At 49.4% G+C, this 19,949-nt stretch overlaps 2 protein-coding genes across 3 annotated transcripts in view; both read right to left on the bottom strand.

The window, feature by feature from the left end:
• The window catches only part of Camta (Calmodulin-binding transcription activator), a 560,381-nt gene that overhangs the window by 521,826 nt on the left and 18,606 nt on the right, over positions 1-19,949 (bottom strand). The gene's annotated exons all lie outside the window — the stretch shown is intronic.
• On the bottom strand, positions 10,868-13,431 carry LOC135900918 (uncharacterized). The gene has a single exon (XM_065430528.1). It carries the CDS (start codon positions 13,425-13,427, stop codon positions 12,249-12,251), a length of 1,179 nt encoding a protein of 392 aa, XP_065286600.1. The 5' UTR covers positions 13,428-13,431; the 3' UTR covers positions 10,868-12,248.

Genomic DNA, 19,949 nt, shown 5'->3' with positions numbered 1-19,949 from the left:
TTCCAAGCGTCGACACTATTTGCCGCGAGCGAGCACGTGCTACAATTCTGGAAGCGATGGTGTGTTGTTACTAGCATTTTCTCGCTCTCGCACGCAGTATCTGAGTCGACGTGTTTGTGCACTATACCACAATCCTTCTACAAACTTTTGCTGACTTGCGAGACGGCGGCGTCGCCACGCCAATCATCATCATCATCTTCTTCTTCATTATTAACATCACCACTACCATCACCATCAACTTATTTCATGTCCACTGACGGACGAAGGTCTCCCCTATCAGTCACCAGTTAGATATGTGTTCAGTCGCTCAATTCCACCTTATGCCCGAAAATTTCCTCACTTCACAGCATCACCTAGCTTGTACTAAACTATACGCAATACTATACTACACTAAAATCTGTACTGCGTTCCCCTTCCCTTGGCACCTATTCTGTCAACGCAAGCAGACCACGGGTAACTTGTTCTACGCCAATACATGATCCACTTAACTCCCCTCGTTCGATGCTTAAATTCAGAGTATTAGCTAATCACACACTTAGCCTCTTACCTACACCGCCCCGTCCCTTTCTCTTATCTTAGGTACCATTTCCCGCTGCAGCACTCGTTGACCGGTTCTTAATTTATTCCCGAGGCCCGCTGCGGGCTATTCGCGCGCACCGAGGAACCTAAATAAAGTTATCCATCCATCCATCCATCCATCCATCCATCCATCCATCCATCCATCCATCCATCCATCCATCCATCCATCCATCCATCCATCCATCCATCCATCCATCCGCTTCTTCGACTTCCTCAAGTTTTAGAGCGCAGCTCTAAGGTGCCTGTTCATGCGTCGGCGTCGGCGTAACCGAGCGAACGAGCGCAGCGAAGGATGAATGAACGAACGCGGAGCACAGCGGGGATGAAAGATGCGAGAAGGGAAGCAGAAGAAGCGCGAGAAGAAAAGCGTAGTGCGGCGACGATGGCTAGGAGATGGCGCCAGAGTAGTGCGCGTCGTCTGCGAGGTCTGTGCGCGGCGGCTACTGTGAATCGCGCCCACGCATCACCCACGCGCTGGCTCTCATGATCTCCAGCCTAGCTAGGCAGTCGCGCCGTACATCGCTCCGTTTGAGACGTGCCGCACGAGACCGACTGTCCGCGCCAGCCAATATATCGCGAAATAAAAACACGTATAGAGCTGCGCTCAAATTTCGCGTTAGGAAAGACCCTGGCCACACCCGTCACTGATACAAAAAGCGATTCGTGCGCTAGTATACAGTACTTGAAGTACACCGGTTTGAGAGACCGCTTATAGTGTCCCTGTCGATACTACAAGTACATGCCCTCAGTGCCCACTCTCTTCCTCTTTCTCTGCCCGCCTTTGCCTTACCCCCACAGTAGGGTAGCAAACCGGACGCGTGTCTGGTTGACCTCCGCGCCTTTCGTCTCCTTGCTTTCTCTCTCGCTCTCTCATTCGGGAGTGGGTGTGGGTGAGTGGGAGTGGAATCATGGGTGAATTTTTTTTGCTCACAAGTTTTCCCGTTTCCTACGCTCATTCGAAAGTCCGTGAGAGAAGCACCAAATAGTTTCAAAGCTTGGTGTAGCAACTTTGTGGCACTGCTTCGCCGCCTTATCGCTCCTGTTACATCAGTGCCCGAAAATAGCGCGCTTCCGCCACCCGCCTAAACGAATGCACACGCGAAAAAAAAAAAGCGAGCGAGCTCTTCGTATGAACAGGCCAAATGATGCCACCGCGAGACGCTATCCTTTCCACAGACTACACCGACACGATGACGAAGCGGACCATTCGGCCGCGCTGGGACAAGAATGGCAAGCCGCTGAGCGCGCGCGCGCGCGTGCGTGTGTGCGTTAGAGAGAGAGAAAATATATCGTTATCCCTCTCGCCTTATCTTTGCTCGAGCGCGTGTACAGGCGGCGCGGCGCAGTGCCCGGCGCACAAACGAGCGACACGGTGCCGAAGACACATCGACGAGCCGAAATAGCGAGTCCCCGCGCGGCGCTAATGGATGAGGAGCCAGCTTCGACTCGCGACTGTGCGAAGACGGAAAGCTCTTCGTAAGACTTCGCTCGTCGGGTGGGAGTAGTGATTAAGCGGCATCGGACCTGGGAGTGCCTTACGGCTAGTCAGAGACGCTGTGCGTGCTATCGATGACAGTGAATAGCGATTTGGTAACAACTTCGAGGGGAGATTAGACGCTTACCACTGCTTAGTTCTGGCTCAAATTTCGCGCCGAGTTCGCATTTCGTAATCCGCATTGCTGCTCCAGAACAAGGCATCGTAACACAGAGCCACTAAAGCGCTGCTGCGTTTCCCAACACCCACGAACTTATATGACCGCTTGCGAATGACACATACTTTATGGATACCCTTTTAATCCCTTTGAGCGTGAACCCGGGACCGAAATGCAGCGAGCGCGGCCACGCGCTGCCGTGCTGGCACTTACATGGATCGGAACAGTACATTCGGTCAGTTTGCTGGATGGATGGATGTTATGAGCGTCCCCTTAGGAACGGGGCGGTGGGTTGCGCCACCAAGCTCTTGCTATTGTACTGCCTAATGTCCTACCCAGGTTAAAAAAAAAAAGAACACTATGAACACCCTCTACCAAATTTTCTGATCCCCTATTGCGAACTTTGCTTTTGTACATCTCCGTTTTTTGTCGTTTCCTCACTTTTCTTCGACCAATCCTACAATCGCCTCTTACTAATCTCTATTGCGGACATGTTTACTTTTCCACTGCTCTCGCTGAACCCGAGGGCTGCAAGAAGGCAGGTGGTGCCTAAATCGACCGCTGGGCAGACGTCTTCACATTCTAATAAAACATGCTCCATCGTGTCCCTAGCTTTACCGCAGCAAGCACATGCTTCTTCCTTCTTATATCTCGTTTTATAGGTGCGTGTTCTAAGGCATACCGTTCTCGCTCCGGAAAGTAATGAGCTTCCCTTTGAGTTATCACAAACTGTTTCTTTCCCGATTTTGTTTTTCCATTGCCGCCACCCATGAGATTATCTCAGCCTCTCTGACTTTCCGCTTGACGTTCTTTGTCGCTGTGTTGCCCACCCTACAGGAAGCATACCTGCTGGTAAGCTTCCTAGTTCTTTTCCTCCACTGTGAATCAATGTTTTTCCTGCACAGATACCCGAGCACTCTCCCAGCCCATTTGCTTACTTTGGAGCGCCCTACAGAGCTCTTTGGTGGCGCATTCGGCTGGGAGAAATCAAGCGCCCTCAACACATTCGCCGTGAGGTTCTTCGAGGGGCTCTTATCCACGGAAGGAAATAAAAGCTGTGTGGAGTAAGCATGAGCTGAGGTACGCAGACTTCGCATGGCCACTTCCTCTGACGGTATTCTAGCTCTCACTGATTTCAGCTGGATGATCATGGGAAATGTGCACATCCCTCGTAGCATGACTCCTGGCAACAGCATGATCACGCTGCCAACCGCGCAACACACCAAGAACGTGAAAGCGTAAGAAAACAAAAGTGAGTGAAGGCACTACTACCCGCCGTGCTGGCGTGGTGGCTTTGGCGTCGCGCGGCTGAGTTCCAGGGCGCGGTATCAGATTCCGGAGGCGGCGACCGGATTTCGGTGTGGGCGAAATGCCAAGCAACGCCCACGCGGCGTGTATTGGGTGCACGTTAAAGGACCCCAGGTGGGTCAAAATTGTACCGTAGTATAATTTTGAACGAAATGCATTGGCGTTCCACTTACATCACTTAGGAAAACGCTGTTTTATGCATTGAAGCACAGAAGTAACTGGAACACCAAGGAATTTCGTCCGACACTTTGAAAATTAGTATCTCGAAACTGGTGCAGTACTGATCGTTCGTTCCAAAGGGATACGCCTTATACGAGCTCACTGGTTATAATTCGTAGATGTAAATAAATGCCGTAAATTAATTTATTCAGAAGTTAATTGGCGTAATTACGTTAATTATTTATTGAAGAATTTTTCTTTCTCGTAGAATTAATGACCGCCTCATCGAGCAATTTAGAACAAGGATTGGAATTGTGCTATCTGTTACAGGCCATTTTAAACATTTTTGGAACTTCTAAGTTAACACCCGGTATAGTTGACACACGTTTTTGTAGCAAACACCGCTAAATACGGGATACATAACACAACGGCACACCGTGTACCGCGAGACATCTCGAGACACGACGTCTCAACGTACGCTATTTTCTAGAGGGGAATCAGATCCCAGTCACCTGTGCTTTCCAAGTAGCACACGTGGCAGCTAGTAAAAATCAGCAACGAACCATCGCGTTATTATCGAGAGCTCAACTTCCTGAAAGCTGTGCGGTGGCTATGACGGACGCCGTGGCAAACTGTTTTAAAGATTAATCATGACAACCCAGCGGTTTTTAACGTGCACCTACGTATAAATACAGGGGCGTCTCTCTCTCTCTCTCTGTCTCTCTCTCCCTCATTCTGCCCCAATCGACCTATACACGAAAAACTACACACGAGCTGGCTTCACCCCCTCACGAGCTCAGAAAGCTACACGCGTCCTTGTTCAGTTCCTGAAAGAAACTATAGAGACGTTGTGCGCCTTGTCCAATGCACTTGCGTAATCTGAAATCTGAACACTTGTCTACTCTCTCTCTCTCTCTCTCTCTCTCTCTCTCTCTCTCTCTCTCTCTCTCTATCTATCTATCTATCTATCTGCCTGTCAACCTATATGCACCTGTCTAACCATATATATATATATATATATATATATATATATATATATATATATATATATATATATATATATATATATATATATATATATATGTCCGTCTGTCTACATTTGCCTCTGTCTGTCTACGCGATAGACGAATGATTTCTTTACTTCTTTTTCGTATTTTTTTTTAATTCCGCACCCGTCCGAATACAAGCACGCTATGGCCGAGTACCGAACCAGCGGCTAGCTCCGCTATAATTCAGCAAACCACCACAGCCACTGCGCCCAGTGCGGCTGCTTACCAACCCCAGTCAACACGTTAAGTGCCAACAACGCGTTTCGTAACGGCGTGTGTGGCAAGCAGTGCTTCTCGCGGACATCGTCGGCCAAGCGCGGCTACATAACGACGCCCCCTCCTCCCCCTCGCCCCCCCCCCCTCCCTTTTCTCGCGGTTGTCGTCGTAACGGCGCATGCGAGAGCCGGGTCGCGACATGTTGCCGTCACATGAGCGGGCGACACGCCGGCGACCCTGCCCGCGGCCGCGTTCAAGCCAAAATAAACTGCACGTTGTTGGCAGCGGCACAAGCTCTACACCTTCGGAGGAGCGAGCCTATAGATGACGCCGCTCTCGAAACAGGGGGAATTCCCCGTTCGCGCGATGTCACGTGCATGATTGCGCGATGGGAGAGGGAGGGAAAGGGAACCAGGTTAAATAATTCGGATCTGGTTCAATACCTTACTCTAAGGGAAGGGAAAACGGGAAGAAAAGGTAAAGGGATAAGAAGAGGCGCGCGAGCGTGCACAACAGCGTCCACTGTACTTTCGAGGCGCTTGTAAAGTCCAGATGTCTTTAAAAAGTGCGATGTGGAATAATCACGGGCTGGAGGATGGCGCAGGAAGGACGCCTTGATGACGTTGAGGTTAATCATTCAACATAATTGCACAAAGAGGTATATGATGCTGATGACGACCAATGGTATGTGTCTGCCCCCTTCTTGTCCGTTATGAATCACCGCTTTCCTGTAAATGAACAATAACGCTCGAAATATGGCTAGTTGATGAACTCCCATCCAACTGCGCTAGCGTAAAAACAACTTGGGGAAGGGGTCCTTGTCCAAGTTGTTTCCTTGCTCAAGCGCAATAAGGTGGAAGTTCAAGTGAGCGCTGTTCTTTCGTTTCCAGGACGTTATGCCAGGGTGACAGGGATCGAGACATTTTCTTCTTCCTCTTCTTTTTCTTTTTGCACGGCAACTTCGTCTCGATTGCCTGTCTTCAACCACCTGACACGCCGCCAAAGCACTATCAAACGAAAAGCCACAAAGAGGCACGCATTCCTATTACCCCAGCCCACGTCAATCTTCAAGGAAGTCTCATCACGCAAGGTTCCCCTCCCTGCGTTCACTGAGGCAGGGTTGGAGATATTATGGAGGATTGCGTCACGCGGAGGTCGTGGGATCGTTTACGCGGAAAGTTGTCTTTATTTCCACTTTCATTTGATTTTTCCCTCTTATTTATAAGCTTCAATTACGAAACACAGTTAAGTGCACCCCCTGCACTGTCACTGGCTTCGTTGTCTGCTAGTTTCACTTGGTCGTTACGAGCAAAATAATCGAGCCAGGCGGTTCTTCCAGGTGGTTCTTCCATCCCGCGCGCGCGCGCGCGCGCGCACGCACGCACGCACGCACGCACGCACGCACGCACGCACGCACGCACGCACGCACACACACACACACACAAACACACACACACACACACAAACACACAAACACACACACACACACACACACACACACACACACGCGCGCGCGCGCACACACTCTATAGTGCTGATAAGTACTCAAGTACTCGCTTTCTTTTGTGAAGGCATAACAAAAAGTTGACGTGGTGTTCACATATATTTATATATAACACGCTTCCACAGCCCACGGGGGAACGTACACACCTTACCATCCTCGCTCTACATATGACGCTGCGCGGCGGGTGCAAAACAAGCCCGCGTGCATCCCCCGCTATAGCGTCTCCGTCGCCGCAAAAAGAGGCACTCCATCGAAGCGAAACGCGAGACAAGGCGTGCGGCATTAACAGCATCGCCGCCTACGTCGCTTCCGCAAGCCAAGACACCCTCTCGGCTCCGTCTTCTTATTTGCGCTATAAATACATGGCGCGCGTCCAACGCGTTCCCAGAGCGCCGAGATGCGGGGGGAAGATGCGACGCCGCGAAATATCACGCGCTGCCTGCCACGTCGCAAGGCGTGCAGCGCGCTCAGTGTATCGCACTGGTTGTGCACCCAGGAAAAACAAAAATAAAGAAGTAAAAAAGAAAGGGAACGTCACCGCCTTCTTTCTGACAGCTAAGGGGACGACGTCAACGTGTTACAGAAGCGCGTGGGCTTTTCCGACAGAGTAAACAACACGCGAAGATGTGCGGGGAGCCAACGTGAGAGCCAAACATTTCGTAAATTCTTCATCCTTGAGCCTCCTCCCTGTTGTTGTTGTTGTTGTTGTTGTTGTTGTTGTTGTTGTTGTTGTTGTTGTTGTTGTTGTTGTTGTTGTTGTTGTTGTTGTTGTTGTTGTTGTTGTTGTTGAAACTGGTGAATAGAATTTTATTTGATATCTCTCTCGTGCCAGCTGCCTATTTTTTGCTCCGACTTGGTCACAGCATTTCGAAATCAACCTGTCGATGTACACAAGCGCATACTGTGAGACAGGTGCTTGTCCGGCTGTGCATATTGTTATTCCTTTATCCAAGTGCGCCAGTACCAAGACTTGCAGGCTTTCTTTTTCTGGACAGGTTGATAACATTGACTGTTTGGATGCCTGGCTGGTTAATATCGCTGACGCTCTCGGTTCGCAGCTGCCTCTGAGCACAGACCATTCGGAATTTTCCCCTTGGACACTATACACGCGGCGATTTTTAATCGAGAGCTAGTTAGATCGGTACCGTGCTCAAAAGACCTAAGTGCTGGTTCCTGTCGGTAACTGAACCCCCATTCCGGTGACAGGTTTCAGGAAGCGTACATAGTAGCATTCGTCATAGGATGATTCAAAGAAACAAAATGGAACACTCGAATAGACGCAACGAAGACGAGCGCGGTATACTCCGAATGCGTACCAGCCGCTAAGAAAACGTTCACAGACAGCGGCCGGCAACTGAACGTGCGAACAGAGTTCGTGCGATCAGTGTAGTACACACAGCGTCATTCTCGTGCAGCACGTCTGCGGAGACGATGTACGTCCTACAGCGGACGTATTCTCGGACGATCGCTTTCGGCGCCGATATAACTTTCAGTGCGCGCTTATTGGCTGGTTCAGCAAAACAGCATTGAGCTGATTGGCTGGTTGAGCATCGCGTCACCCGAAGGCGAGAGTATCGGCCGAGAAGTGATCGCCCGCGAAAACGTCCCACAGCTGAGGAGCGCTGTGCTAAAGAAACCGTGACAGCATGCGGGAGGAACTAGAGTCCTTTGAAAAACCATTTGATTGAGTGGTTAATTCATTGATCGGATGACTGATTGTTTGGGTTAAACGGCCAAGAGCAACACCTCAGATGTGACATGCATGCGTTGCAGCGCGAGCTCAAATGATTAACTTCGCCCGTCGGCACTTATTTATAACGCGCACCCAAATCCGGGTACAAGAGGGTTTTTATGCGAAGCATATTACGAGAGCTCAACCCAGCTCCTCAGGCGCGGCGGTGTCGCCATGAAACCACGTGACACCGTGACGTCACGACAGAGGAGAAGTGGCTTTGGCTCAACTCTTGCAAGACGGGCTGGGTGGGAATCGAACCAGGGTCTCCGGAGTGTGGGACGGAGACGCTACCACTGAGCCACGAGTATTTTTTTTTCTTTATTGCTAACTTGGCACAATACAGTGAAAAACACCATCATAACATCACATTAAAAATGCTAGCTTGTGTCTGGCTAGCATAAGTGGGTAAAAAACGCTTTACGGTAAGGAGTTCGTCCAGATAAACACACCAATCTGGCTTTTCTTCCTTCTGTTTGTACACATCTCGTAAATATGCGATGCTTTCGTTGAAGTTGTCCCGGGCTGACCTCGCGTTGACGTCCGCATTACGCACTGACATTCTGGTTTTCCAAACACTGTGCATTACTAGAATCATTAGCATATCGTACGGCACACCTTCGCTTTCGACGGGAAGAAATCGAATGCCGTAGGGTGTAAGCGGCAGTTCCTTTTTCAGGGTTCTTTGCAAGATGTCCCATAAGAATACGACATCCCAACAATCGAGAAACATGTGCTCGATTGTTTCAGGCCTTTTGCATATTACACAGTCAACCGACCATGGTACCAACAACCCTTTTTCCTTTAGCCACGGTATTGTAGAAAGTGTGCCACTATGGAGCATGAAAAAGAAAGTTTTGACTGACGATCGGATAGTCATACTTTTAACCCTTTTTAACACATTGCTGCCTGGCCCAGGATTGTACATCCTTCGATACAAGGGAACAGGCATCATCACATCAATTAGATCTTTGTAGAGGCGTTTTCTCTTGACCTCGCTGAGATATTCCATTGAAAATCTTACTTTTAGAAACTGCACAGCCGCAACAATTTCATGCATGTATCCGCGGACATTGCGTTGCATATGGGCGCATGATGACACAATGACATCTGGCAATGCGTTCGCCAATCTCACTTGCATAACACTTCTTAAAAAAGGATTTCTTTCATTGCGATAATATACGAACCTAGAGACAATTTGTCTCACGAACAAATGAATCAAACCCAGTCCTCCCGATCGCACTGGAAGGAACAAATTTGTGCGGCTCACCTTTTCCCACGATGAGTTCCATACAAAAACAGCCAACACTCTGTGCAGTCGTTGAATACTCATGCGCGACATGTGCAACGCTTGCAAAACATACCATACTCGAGCAATAATAAAAATGTTACACACTGTGGCACGGGAAAAAATTGATAGGTCTCGTCCTCCCCATTTTTGTGTTTTCTCTCGAGCCTTGTCTGTCTGTTCTTTCCAGTATTCTTGTGTATCCTTGTAGTGTTGTAGTGGTACGCCTAGGTATTTACTTGGAGTAGTCGTCCACAGAATGTTGGCGTACGTGACTGGCACACTTTCCCATTCACCATGCCAGAAACCCTGACATTTATTCCAGTTTATTCTGCACCCTGTGTATTGACAGAAAGCTGTGGCATCTTTTATCGCATTTGTTACACTTTCTCTGTCGGTACAGAAAACAGCTATGTCGTCGGCGTAAGATAATATTTTGACTTCACAAGCCATAATACGAAAGCCTCTTATTTCCTCATTTTGAATAATCTTTAAACAAAATGGCTCTAAATAAATGCTAAAAAGTAGTGACGACAGAGGACACCCTTGTTTCACCGAAGAGACGACATGGATGCTTTTGCTGACTTGTTTGTTAATTATAATTGAGGCAGAGCATCCAGTGTACGACATTTTTACACCTTCCAGTATTATTTTCCCTACATTTACATATTCCATAATGGCAAACAATATTTCGTGCGTAACAAGGTCAAAAGCTTTTTCCAGATCTATTTGGAGCATTGCCACATGGTTGGAAAAAAACATCACAACACTCCAAAATATTTCTTGCTATATGAATGTTCGTCGTTATGCTCCTACCTTTAATTCCGCACGTCTGGTGTGGTCCGACTATATCTTTAATAAAACCTTGTAATCTTCTTGCCAAGACCTTCATGAATATCTTGTAATCTACGTTAGAAAGGGTAATTGGTCGGTAAGAACCTACCAATAATTGCTTAAGTCGGTCGTCCGTTTTAGGAATGAGAATGATATGTGATTGACGGAAGGAAAGGGGAAGCTCTTCTATGTCATATGCCTCTTGTATTACCGCATGCAATGCCTTAGCTATAGGAGTTTTAAATTTCTTATAAAACGCTGAACCCAGTCCATCGGGACCGGGCGACTTTCCGGGGTTCAAATCATCGATTGATTTTTCAATTTCCTTTAATGTAATTGAGGCTTCTAGGACTGATTTTGCATTTTCATCTAGTTGCGGCATAAGTGGAAGAAAAGCGTTTACAAATCCCTTGTTTACTTCTTTCCTTTCACCAAACAATTTCCGAAAGTGCTCTACGAAAGCGTCTTCTATATCACTTTTCTTATCTGTGACTACACCTCGGTACCTTATTTCTTTGATTTCTTTTTTGGTCGCGTGTCTTTTTTCGTCACTAAGGGCGCGTTTGGTGGGCGTTTCGCCCATCCACAAATGCTCTGCACGAGCCCGTATCACTGCTCCTCTATAATTTTCGACATCGATAAGCTCAAGTTGTCGCTTGACGTCTCGAATTTCTTTACTGCGCAGGCCGGGGGTAACACTTTCTTGGCTGATCAAGAAGTCTAACTGGGCTTGCAGTTCTTTTTCGTGTTTTATTTTACTGTGCTTAAGTGCAGAAGCCCGTTCTATCGCCTTAATCTTTATTTTTTCTTTGAAAAGCTCCCATCTGCCAATTATGTTCTGGTGATCTTCAAGTAAGTCATTAAGGTTTTCCATTGCGTAATGTACGAAAGCTTTGTCATCCAATAGATTATCATTAAGTTTCCAGAGCTGCCAATTAAATGTACTTTTTCTTTTTTCTGCTCCAAGCGAGAAAGACACTAAGCTGTGGTCGCTGAAAGAAACATGATTGACTGTGTAATTACTGCACAAAGGTACAAGAGCTGTCGATATATAAGCTCTATCTAGTCTAGCGTGGCTATTTCCTTGAAAATGAGTGAACTGGGGGAAGTTACATGAAAACAAAGACCCCACGTCATCTAAATTGTGTTCACCCACAATTGCGCTTAAAAATATTGCACTTTTATCTCGAATAGGTCGTTTGTTCACTCTATCTTCTGGTTCACAAACACAGTTGAAATCACCCAGTAATATGACCAGCTTATCGCATAGCAGGTGTTTTTCCATTTCCTCAAAGAACACTCGCCGGTCATGTTCCTTGTTTGGTGCGTACACGTTAATCACCCTCCAATTTTTCATTGCGAAGGTGAAATCACAAACAATATAACGACCACTTTGACTGACACTCAAAGATTCCTCAACAATCTCAATAGAATTTCGAAGAAATAGAGCACAACCTGCTGACAAGCCTACTGCATGACTTATGGCAACATTGTACCGATTTCTAAAAGGTGATACCATGCGATCACTTTGTTCCTGCGTTTCTACCTTTGTCTCTTGAACTGCTACGATATCCAGCTCATTTTCTAACAGCAGGCGACTAAGCTGGTACTGACGTCTCCTAGACGCCAGACCTCTGACATTTATCGTCGCTATGCGTAGTGCTGTGCCTGATTTTAACGCCATTTCTTTTTATATATTCTGCAAAATGATCGCATTACAGTACCCCTTTAGAATCTGAAAAATTTGTTAGCATAGTATAACACTTACAGCGAAGATGAACCTTGTAGACACATCACGTATGCAGCACAATGTGCGCTATAGGCATCTTCTAACCGGAAGTCTTCACGACACTTGCAAATGAGTTTGCTCAGAGTCCCCACGTCTTCCAGAAGACCCCAAAAGGTTGCGCTGCGCGGAGAGTCGGCGTTAAGACGGTGGTTTTTCCGCCGGCCGCCGCTCAGCGGAAAAATTCGGCCTCTGCTTCGCTGAAGACCGTCTTATGCCGAGTCCCTTCGGCGGTGGTTCTGTCTCTTCAACTCCTTTGTCTGCTTCCTCGACGCTCTCCTCCAATGGCCGCTTGGTGGACTGTCCAGTGAGGCTTTCGACGACGTCCATGCAGGTCTCTTGGGTTTCCTCCACTTTTGTATCCTCGCTGATAGGTTGACAGGCGTCCTTCGATGTGGTGGCTTTTTCCATGGCCTGGTCTTTGGTATCCCGTTCGCGCTCTGCTGGTTGACGCCTTTCCTCCAAAAAGGGTTTGTTGGCTGCCAGCGTTACCATTTTGCGGACTGTGGTGTCTTTTGACGGCTTCGAAGCTTCTTCAGCGTCGTTTTCATCCATGAGAAGTTCGGATGAATCCTCGCCACTCGTAGGCCCAGCGACGCTGGCGTACGTTTTAGGGCATTGACCTTCTTCATGTCCGAATCTACGGCAGGCACTGCATTTTGGAACCCGGCAGTCGCGGCGAATGTGCCCCGTTGCATGACAGCGCAGGCACATCGGCGGACGGCCTGATACGACCACCAAAGCTTGTTCACCTGCGACGTTCAGCTGGTGTGGTAGATCTTCCAGCTTAACGCCTGCCTTGAGACGCATGGACACCAACCTTGTTGTGGACCCCTTGTCACTGATTCCGTGTACTCGCCACCGCTCTCTGCTAATGTCTGTCACTTTTCCATAAGGAAGGAAGGCCACCCGCACGTCATCATCTGGAACGTTGTGCAACAGCCAGTGCACTTTCATCTTTACATCTTGGTTTCCAGGATCAATGACGACGCAGCGCCGGCCCTTGACCTTCAGTTCACTCGCGGCGAGTAACTTCTTCACGGCTTCGGCATTACTGAAGGTTACGGCCCACACGTGGCTCATCCGATACGCCCCTAAGGCGATCACTTCAGGAAGCAGCGACATACCAGACAACGCGTCGCGAAAATCTTCGACTCGGTAAGGCCGCGCTTGAACATCTCCGTGAAGAAAAACTGTATTAACAACAAAACGACCTGTTGGCAAATTCGGCAAAATCAAATCGTAGCCTTCTTCAGATGAAAAGTTCCTGTTGCCGCGGCTGGCAATAGCCGCTGTAGCCGCTCCGACGGAGCCCGTCATCGCACGTCCGTCACGCTCGGTGGCCGGAAGTAGACGCACTGAGCCACGAGTACGATGCTTCAAAGCGGTACAAAAGCGCCTCTAGTGAATGCGGTGTTGCCTTAGAAACGAGCTGTTTCTAAGGCGTGCGTCTCTTGCTCAGGCGCACATTTCGTTGCCGCGCCGAACGCTGCTTTGCTCGACGCTCACCGCGTCCAATGCGGGGCGCGTAGTCGCTGCCCTGTAGCCCATTGTCTTACACCCCTTGGCGGGTCGACGGGAACGCTGTCGCGTTCCACTCTTGAAGGCGAAGCAGTAATGCATGAGTTGTTTCTTCGTCTAGCCGAACCAAATATAGCCAAGCAACAGCAGTTCACCAGGCTAAACAGTGGTTCAACAACTAAAATAAAGGCTAGTATGCTTCGCATCCTGGGCTTAACCTTACCTAAGCCACAGCCATTTATTGCACTCTTTCTTCATAGAAGTGGGACAGCCGCGCGTAGGATATCGAACCCGGGACCTGGTGCTCAGCAGCAGAATGCCATAGCCACTAAGTCACAGGGGCGTTTAAAAACCAGGCTCATGCAATAATAAACAAACAAACAAAAACAGAAAAATAAAGGAAGGAGAAAAGCAAGTGCTGCGAAAAGAAACGTAAGGGAAAAGCATGAGTTTAGAGCTTGTGATCAAGGCTCTTACCTTCATGATATGCTCTAAACACTTATCCCGTTACTCTAAAAGCGTGCGTATCGACGCATTTGCGTTTTGCATAACATTGTGCGGGGAATCCGTATCGAAGCACTCATTTCGTTTATCGGGTCGCCTATATAGCCACGTAACCCGTCGTTCAGATCACCTCGGTATTGTTCCCTTTAGGTTCACTTTGAATTGTTTCAACTATTCCTTTTTTTCCCCTTCACAGTGTAATTGTGGAAAAACTTAGACAGACCAATGAGGCACAAGCTGTCACATGATCAATTCGCGAAGCAAGTAATTGGTATGTTTTCCGCTAACGCTCATTCCGTCGATTTTCTTTCTTTTTCTTTTCCTCTGTTTTAACCTAAGTGACCACTCGTGCAATGTCTCTGATTAGAGACCGCACTATCTGCAAACAAAATTTAAATCATGTACATTCTACGCACTATGGGAATCGCCGTAGGCGAAGCTTTCGCGTCCACTCCGCCATGCAATTAAACTTTTTCTTCGGCGAGTTTGTTAACATTTATTGAAACCATTGTAGCGCAAAAGGAACACGGACAAGGAGGACAGGATACCTGTGGTGTCCTGTTCTCTATTTTGTCCGTGTTCCTTCGCGCTACAATGGCTTAAATACATCATGCAGCCCTGGCCACAAGTGCTGTCGCCACTCTAACCTGCGGACACAGCATCATGACGTCATCATTTTCTCCACCAAATAGCCCCCCCCCCCTAGTACCTCTCCTCTTCACTTCCTCCTCTCGGCGCCTCACCTCTCTCCCTCGTCACCACTCGTACCCCCTTCCCACACTCCAACCACCAATACTGACCACCATAGCACACATCCCTCCGGGCGCCACCAAGGAAGCTTCGATTTAAATGTAAGCTCTACAGCAACCCCGGTAACTGAGAAAAAAAAATCCACAGAGAAAGCTCCAATTTAAAATCTGATCGCACTAAGCGTCACGCGCTTCCTCTGTTGAACTGTGCGGGCACTGGAGGAACACATTCACAGAGCGCAACATGAGCGGAGAGGAAAGGCGAGGCCTCCCGGCAGCGCAGACGTCAGCATCAAACGCGCTTTTGCCGCCAGACGTCACAAAGCCAAGCGACAGACTCCCGTCCGGCAAGCGAAAGCTCTGAAGCAAAACGACCCGGTGGAAAAGCGAAGTGGCAGAAACAAGGGCAGGAACGGCCTTGTGTGTAGCGGATAAAAAAAAAAAAAAGCGAGAGAGGGAGATAAAGAGTTTCCACCAGAGGAGGAGAGAATAGGGGGCAGCAAAGGGTAGGGCACCGGGTTGACGCCAGCGGCGGACGCGGGGACGCAGCAGTGTCGTGCAAGCGGCGGCGGTCTCCGGGCGAGAGGCCGATTCCGGCCGTTCCGCGTTCTTGCACGCAGCGCTCTGCGACGACGACAGGCGCACTCCCGAGCCAACAGCCAGAGAGAGAGAGCGAGAGAGACGTCGGTGGTGAAAATCACGCCAGCTGCGCACTGGCGACACGCACCGGTTCTGAGGCTGCACTAGGGGCGCAAGCTCGAATCCACAGAGAGTGCGCGAATGCGACATAATACAGAAGCGAGTACAGAGAACAACGCCGGATACGTAAACACTACGAAGGCGCGACACAGTTTTAGAGCGGAAGACACAAGGATGTATACCATCCAGTCGGAGACCAAAAAAAATGGCTGTGGCTTAGGTAAGGTTAAGCCCAGGATGCGAAGCATACTAGCCTTTATTTTAGTTGTTGAACCACTGTTTAGCCTGGTGAACTGCTGTTGCTTGGCTATATTTGGTTCGGCTAGACGAAGAAACAACTCATGCATTACTGCTTCGCCTTCAAGAGTGGAACGCGACAGCGTTCCCGTCGACCCGCCAAGGGGTGTAAGACAATGGGCTACAGGGCAGCGACTACGCGCCCCGCATTGGACGCGGTGAGCGTCGAGCAAAGCAGCGTTCGGCGCGGCAACGAAATGTGCGCCTGAGCAAGAGACGCACGCCTTAGAAAAAGCTCGTTTCTAAGGCAACACCGCATTCACTAGAGGCGCTTTTGTACCGCTTTGAAGCATCGTACTCGTGGCTCAGTGGTAGCGTCTCCGTCCCACACTCCGGAGACCCTGGTTCGATTCCCACCCAGCCCGTCTTGCAAGAGTTGAGCCAAAGCCACTTCTCCTCTGTCGTGACGTCACGGTGTCACGTGGTTTCATGGCGACACCGCCGCGCCTGAGGAGCTGGGTTGAGCTCTCGTAATATGCTTCGCATAAAAGAAAGAAATATTGCGCAGTTTTGAAGGTTGTTGTAAAGCCTGGGACTTTGTGTAGTAAGTTTTGAGTCGACGTCGAGCGCCTGTGTCTATTCTTATCGTGTCCCTTGTGACTTGGTGTTGATTCCACTATGCGTTGAGAAACGACGCGCTACCGACTATAGCCCGCCTGTCTTTTTTAGCGATGGATGGATGGGTGGAAAAACTTTATTGTGGTCTATCGGAAGGTGCACTAGCTGGTAGCGGGCCGCTCCCACGTCGGGACAGAAAGACCTAGCCTCTCCACCACGACGCGGGCCCGTTGGACTGGAGGGCATCGTTGTTAACGATGCCCCTCCAAAAAATTGCATTTCTTCTAACGTGCGCTGCCGTGCGACCAAGGAGCTTTTAAAAACAATGGCATGCTACAGCCGCAGCTACCGCAGTAGCGGAGCGAGCGCATCATGACGCATCTACAACCTAGGCAGGGAAACAGGAACTATAGATCAAATAAACAAGTATGTAACAGTGAATTATTCAGGACGACCTGACACCTGTCAGTGTTATTTCTAATGAGTTACGAAGGTCTGGACCTTAATATTAACGCCCAAAAATGGCAACTCGATAATGCCAGTGATGTCATTACTCCTCAAACAGAAGGCAAACGGACGACAACGCAGTAATTAACTTTACGGACACATGCGGCGCACGAGGGTGCGCAGACAGAACGCCAAGCCGTCTGCAACAGCCGGAAGGGAGAAAGAGAATCCCAGGCGCGCGATGGTAAGCAAATAACGAGAGGACCTCCGCGCACATAAGGAACACACATCTACCCTTTCAAGAATGCCCCCCTAAGCAAGAGAGAGAGAGAGGAAGCTTCCATCAGTCGAGCGAGATCTGCTCGGAACTCCGCCGAGCACGCATTTATATCCCACGTCCCCGACCCGCGGCCATCCAGGTGCTCACACGCACGCACACACTCCCGCTGAGCGAAACGGTCTCGTGCGCCCAGGCACACGCCAGCAGTGACACAGTTAGCGGATCGACCGGCACTGCGGGCGTGAGCCAGCTGCGGTCCGGACGGGAAGCGCCGCGGGATATATACGCGAACGACAAGGAGACGCTGGCCTCCATGCATTATTTCTGCGTGACGTCAGCGAGCACTCCCGTCCGCCGACCCTCCCCCACTTCTTCCCTATAGCTGTCTCGTGCGCTCTAGCGAGGACGGCGGCGGCAGCAGCAGCATGCCATCGCGTGCGCCGCACACCGTCGTCCCCACGGCGCATAAAGGATAATTACTTCGCCCGGGAGTCGAGCCAAAGGTCGAGGGATCACTCCGCCGCACATGCAATCCCTTCCCGAACATACACGCACACTCCCACGCCTCGGCTATATAGCTCGAACTACCTGGACGCCCTTTCCCAAACCTCTTACGCGAACACACCGAGCGCGCGTGTACACATACACCTGCCTGCACAAGCGCGTATGCACACACTGCTGCTGCAGATACACTCTGCAAAGGTGTGTGTGTGTGCGGAGGGGGGGGGGGCGAGGGGGCTCGCATGGCGGACGTTCGAACGTACGTGCACCCGACGGCCGGTAAACAAACGCGGCGCCCCGGAAGTGCACTCTGATCGCAAAAAGCTGTGATTGCTGCCCGCGGAAGTAAGGAAATAACAATCATAAAAAAAGAGAAAGATTGGTCCTTCTTGTATAGGCTATACTTCCGTAACGTTTCTTTGTCCGTTTGGCCTGTTTGCTCACGTGCGATTTGCGCGAGTGCGCCTAAAAGCACGCGCCCAGATGTTTGCTTTGGTATAGAATGCGCATGCACCGAGCAATCAGAGTGGATTGCACGACGTCGCACCGCGCCGGACGTAAAAGGTAGGACACCGAGCTCATGCGGCGCGTATACAGAGACTGCAAATGCTTCGCAAGCAAACGAACCGCGGCGCGTTTCGCCAACTCGCTGCAGCATCGGCAACTCGAAAGAGGAACCTCCCTTCACTCCTCGCGCGTGTGTATACTCGAAGCCTGCGCGTATATCTGTGTCTCCGCTGAGCAGCCTTTAATAACTCGGGAGACTCGCATCGGGGATTTGTCGTTTCATTTCATCTTTGTTCAGGCAACCAGGAGTACACACAGTACACAGCATAGGGAGCCGACGCAAAGGCTCAGAAAGCCGATGTAGCGCCCGTCCTCCAACTCCCCTTTTTAAACCCGTTGACAAGCAACTCGACAGAGAGTGCAGCGTTGTCAGGATTGGGGGGTCAATCCCGTCGCTCGTGATCCGTTGTCAAGATTGGAGTCCGGCATGAATTAGAAGGTAGCTGGCCCATGCCGTCGTCCAACTTATCCACGCTGAGGACGTTGATGAAGGGAAGGACTGCTTCTCATCGAGAACGAGGAATATGGGTTTATTTACAATATTTATATCAGTCTAACATGACTGTTTGAGAAAGTACATCAGTCTAACATGACTGTTTGAGAAAGTACATCAGTCTAACATGACTGCTTGAGAGATAGTGTCAGACCAACATGACTGCTCAAAAGAAGTGTGTCGAGCATCCGCACAACAGCAGTTTTTAAACACTCGGTCCTCCGGCCATACAAGGCGGCGAACGTTCGTTTCGTCGGCGCAAACTAGCCGCCTCCCGCAGGACGGCCTACGCACACAAAGACACACACGTTCGAATGTCCGGAGCCGACGTCAGAGTAGCACTCGGAGCCGTTCCGGGTAGCGCGTTGGGTAGTTTGGGAAGAATAGTTGGCCCGCCGAACTCATTCCGTCACAAAGTCGATTTAGTCACGCTGTGGCTAGAAGTTGGCGGCGAAGCTCCCGGTATGTTGCCCTCATAGTCGTAAGCGGGTGGCAATCTTGCACTGCAGCTGGCCATTCTTAACAGCGCCGGGAGGTTGCCTTCATAGTCGTAAGTGGGTGGCGATCATGCATTGGAGCTGGCCATTCTTAATAGCAGCGAAACGAAATTTGTACAGAGGTCAGAAAGTACGCGGCGACAACATATCAGAAGTCAACAGGATAGAGTTAAAAGAAATGCAAACGATTACAATGCGAGAACCTCGCGTGAATGAAATGTAACGCCGTAAACAACTACTCGGCCCGCGGAGAAAACAAGAATTCTGAAACTGACACGACATATGTGCGGCCTGAAAAAAAATAAACGAACTTGAATGCACGTTTTCAAAATTGGAGTTTTATATAGCGTATGTGAAATTGTATAGTCTCTCTGGGCGCGAGAAAAAAACAGAAAAGGTGGCCCGTAACACGTAAAAATAAAGGTAATGCTGATAAGAAGAGGGACAGATTGAAAAGTCAGGAGAATGAGAAAATGTTCTGAAATATCATGACATACAAGCTCTCAACCTCCAACCTCCAAGCCGGGCTTATAATAAAAATATAAAACTCATGCTCTTGAACAAAAAAAAAAAACGCCAGCCGCTGAAAAACCGCCGCCCTTCTAGAAAAAAAAACAAATACGAAGAAAAAACACAATATAAGAAACGCATGATCAAGTAACGACCTACAGAGCGAAACAGATGCATTTCAGCGATATTGGTAAGGCCAAATAACCCAAAAGCCTTGTG

The sequence above is a fragment of the Dermacentor albipictus genome, chromosome 2 (assembly GCF_038994185.2).
Source record: "Dermacentor albipictus isolate Rhodes 1998 colony chromosome 2, USDA_Dalb.pri_finalv2, whole genome shotgun sequence".
Lineage (NCBI taxonomy): Eukaryota > Metazoa > Arthropoda > Arachnida > Ixodida > Ixodidae > Dermacentor > Dermacentor albipictus.
Note: the sequence above shows the minus strand (reverse complement) of the source record. Positions and strands in the feature narration are given on the sequence as shown.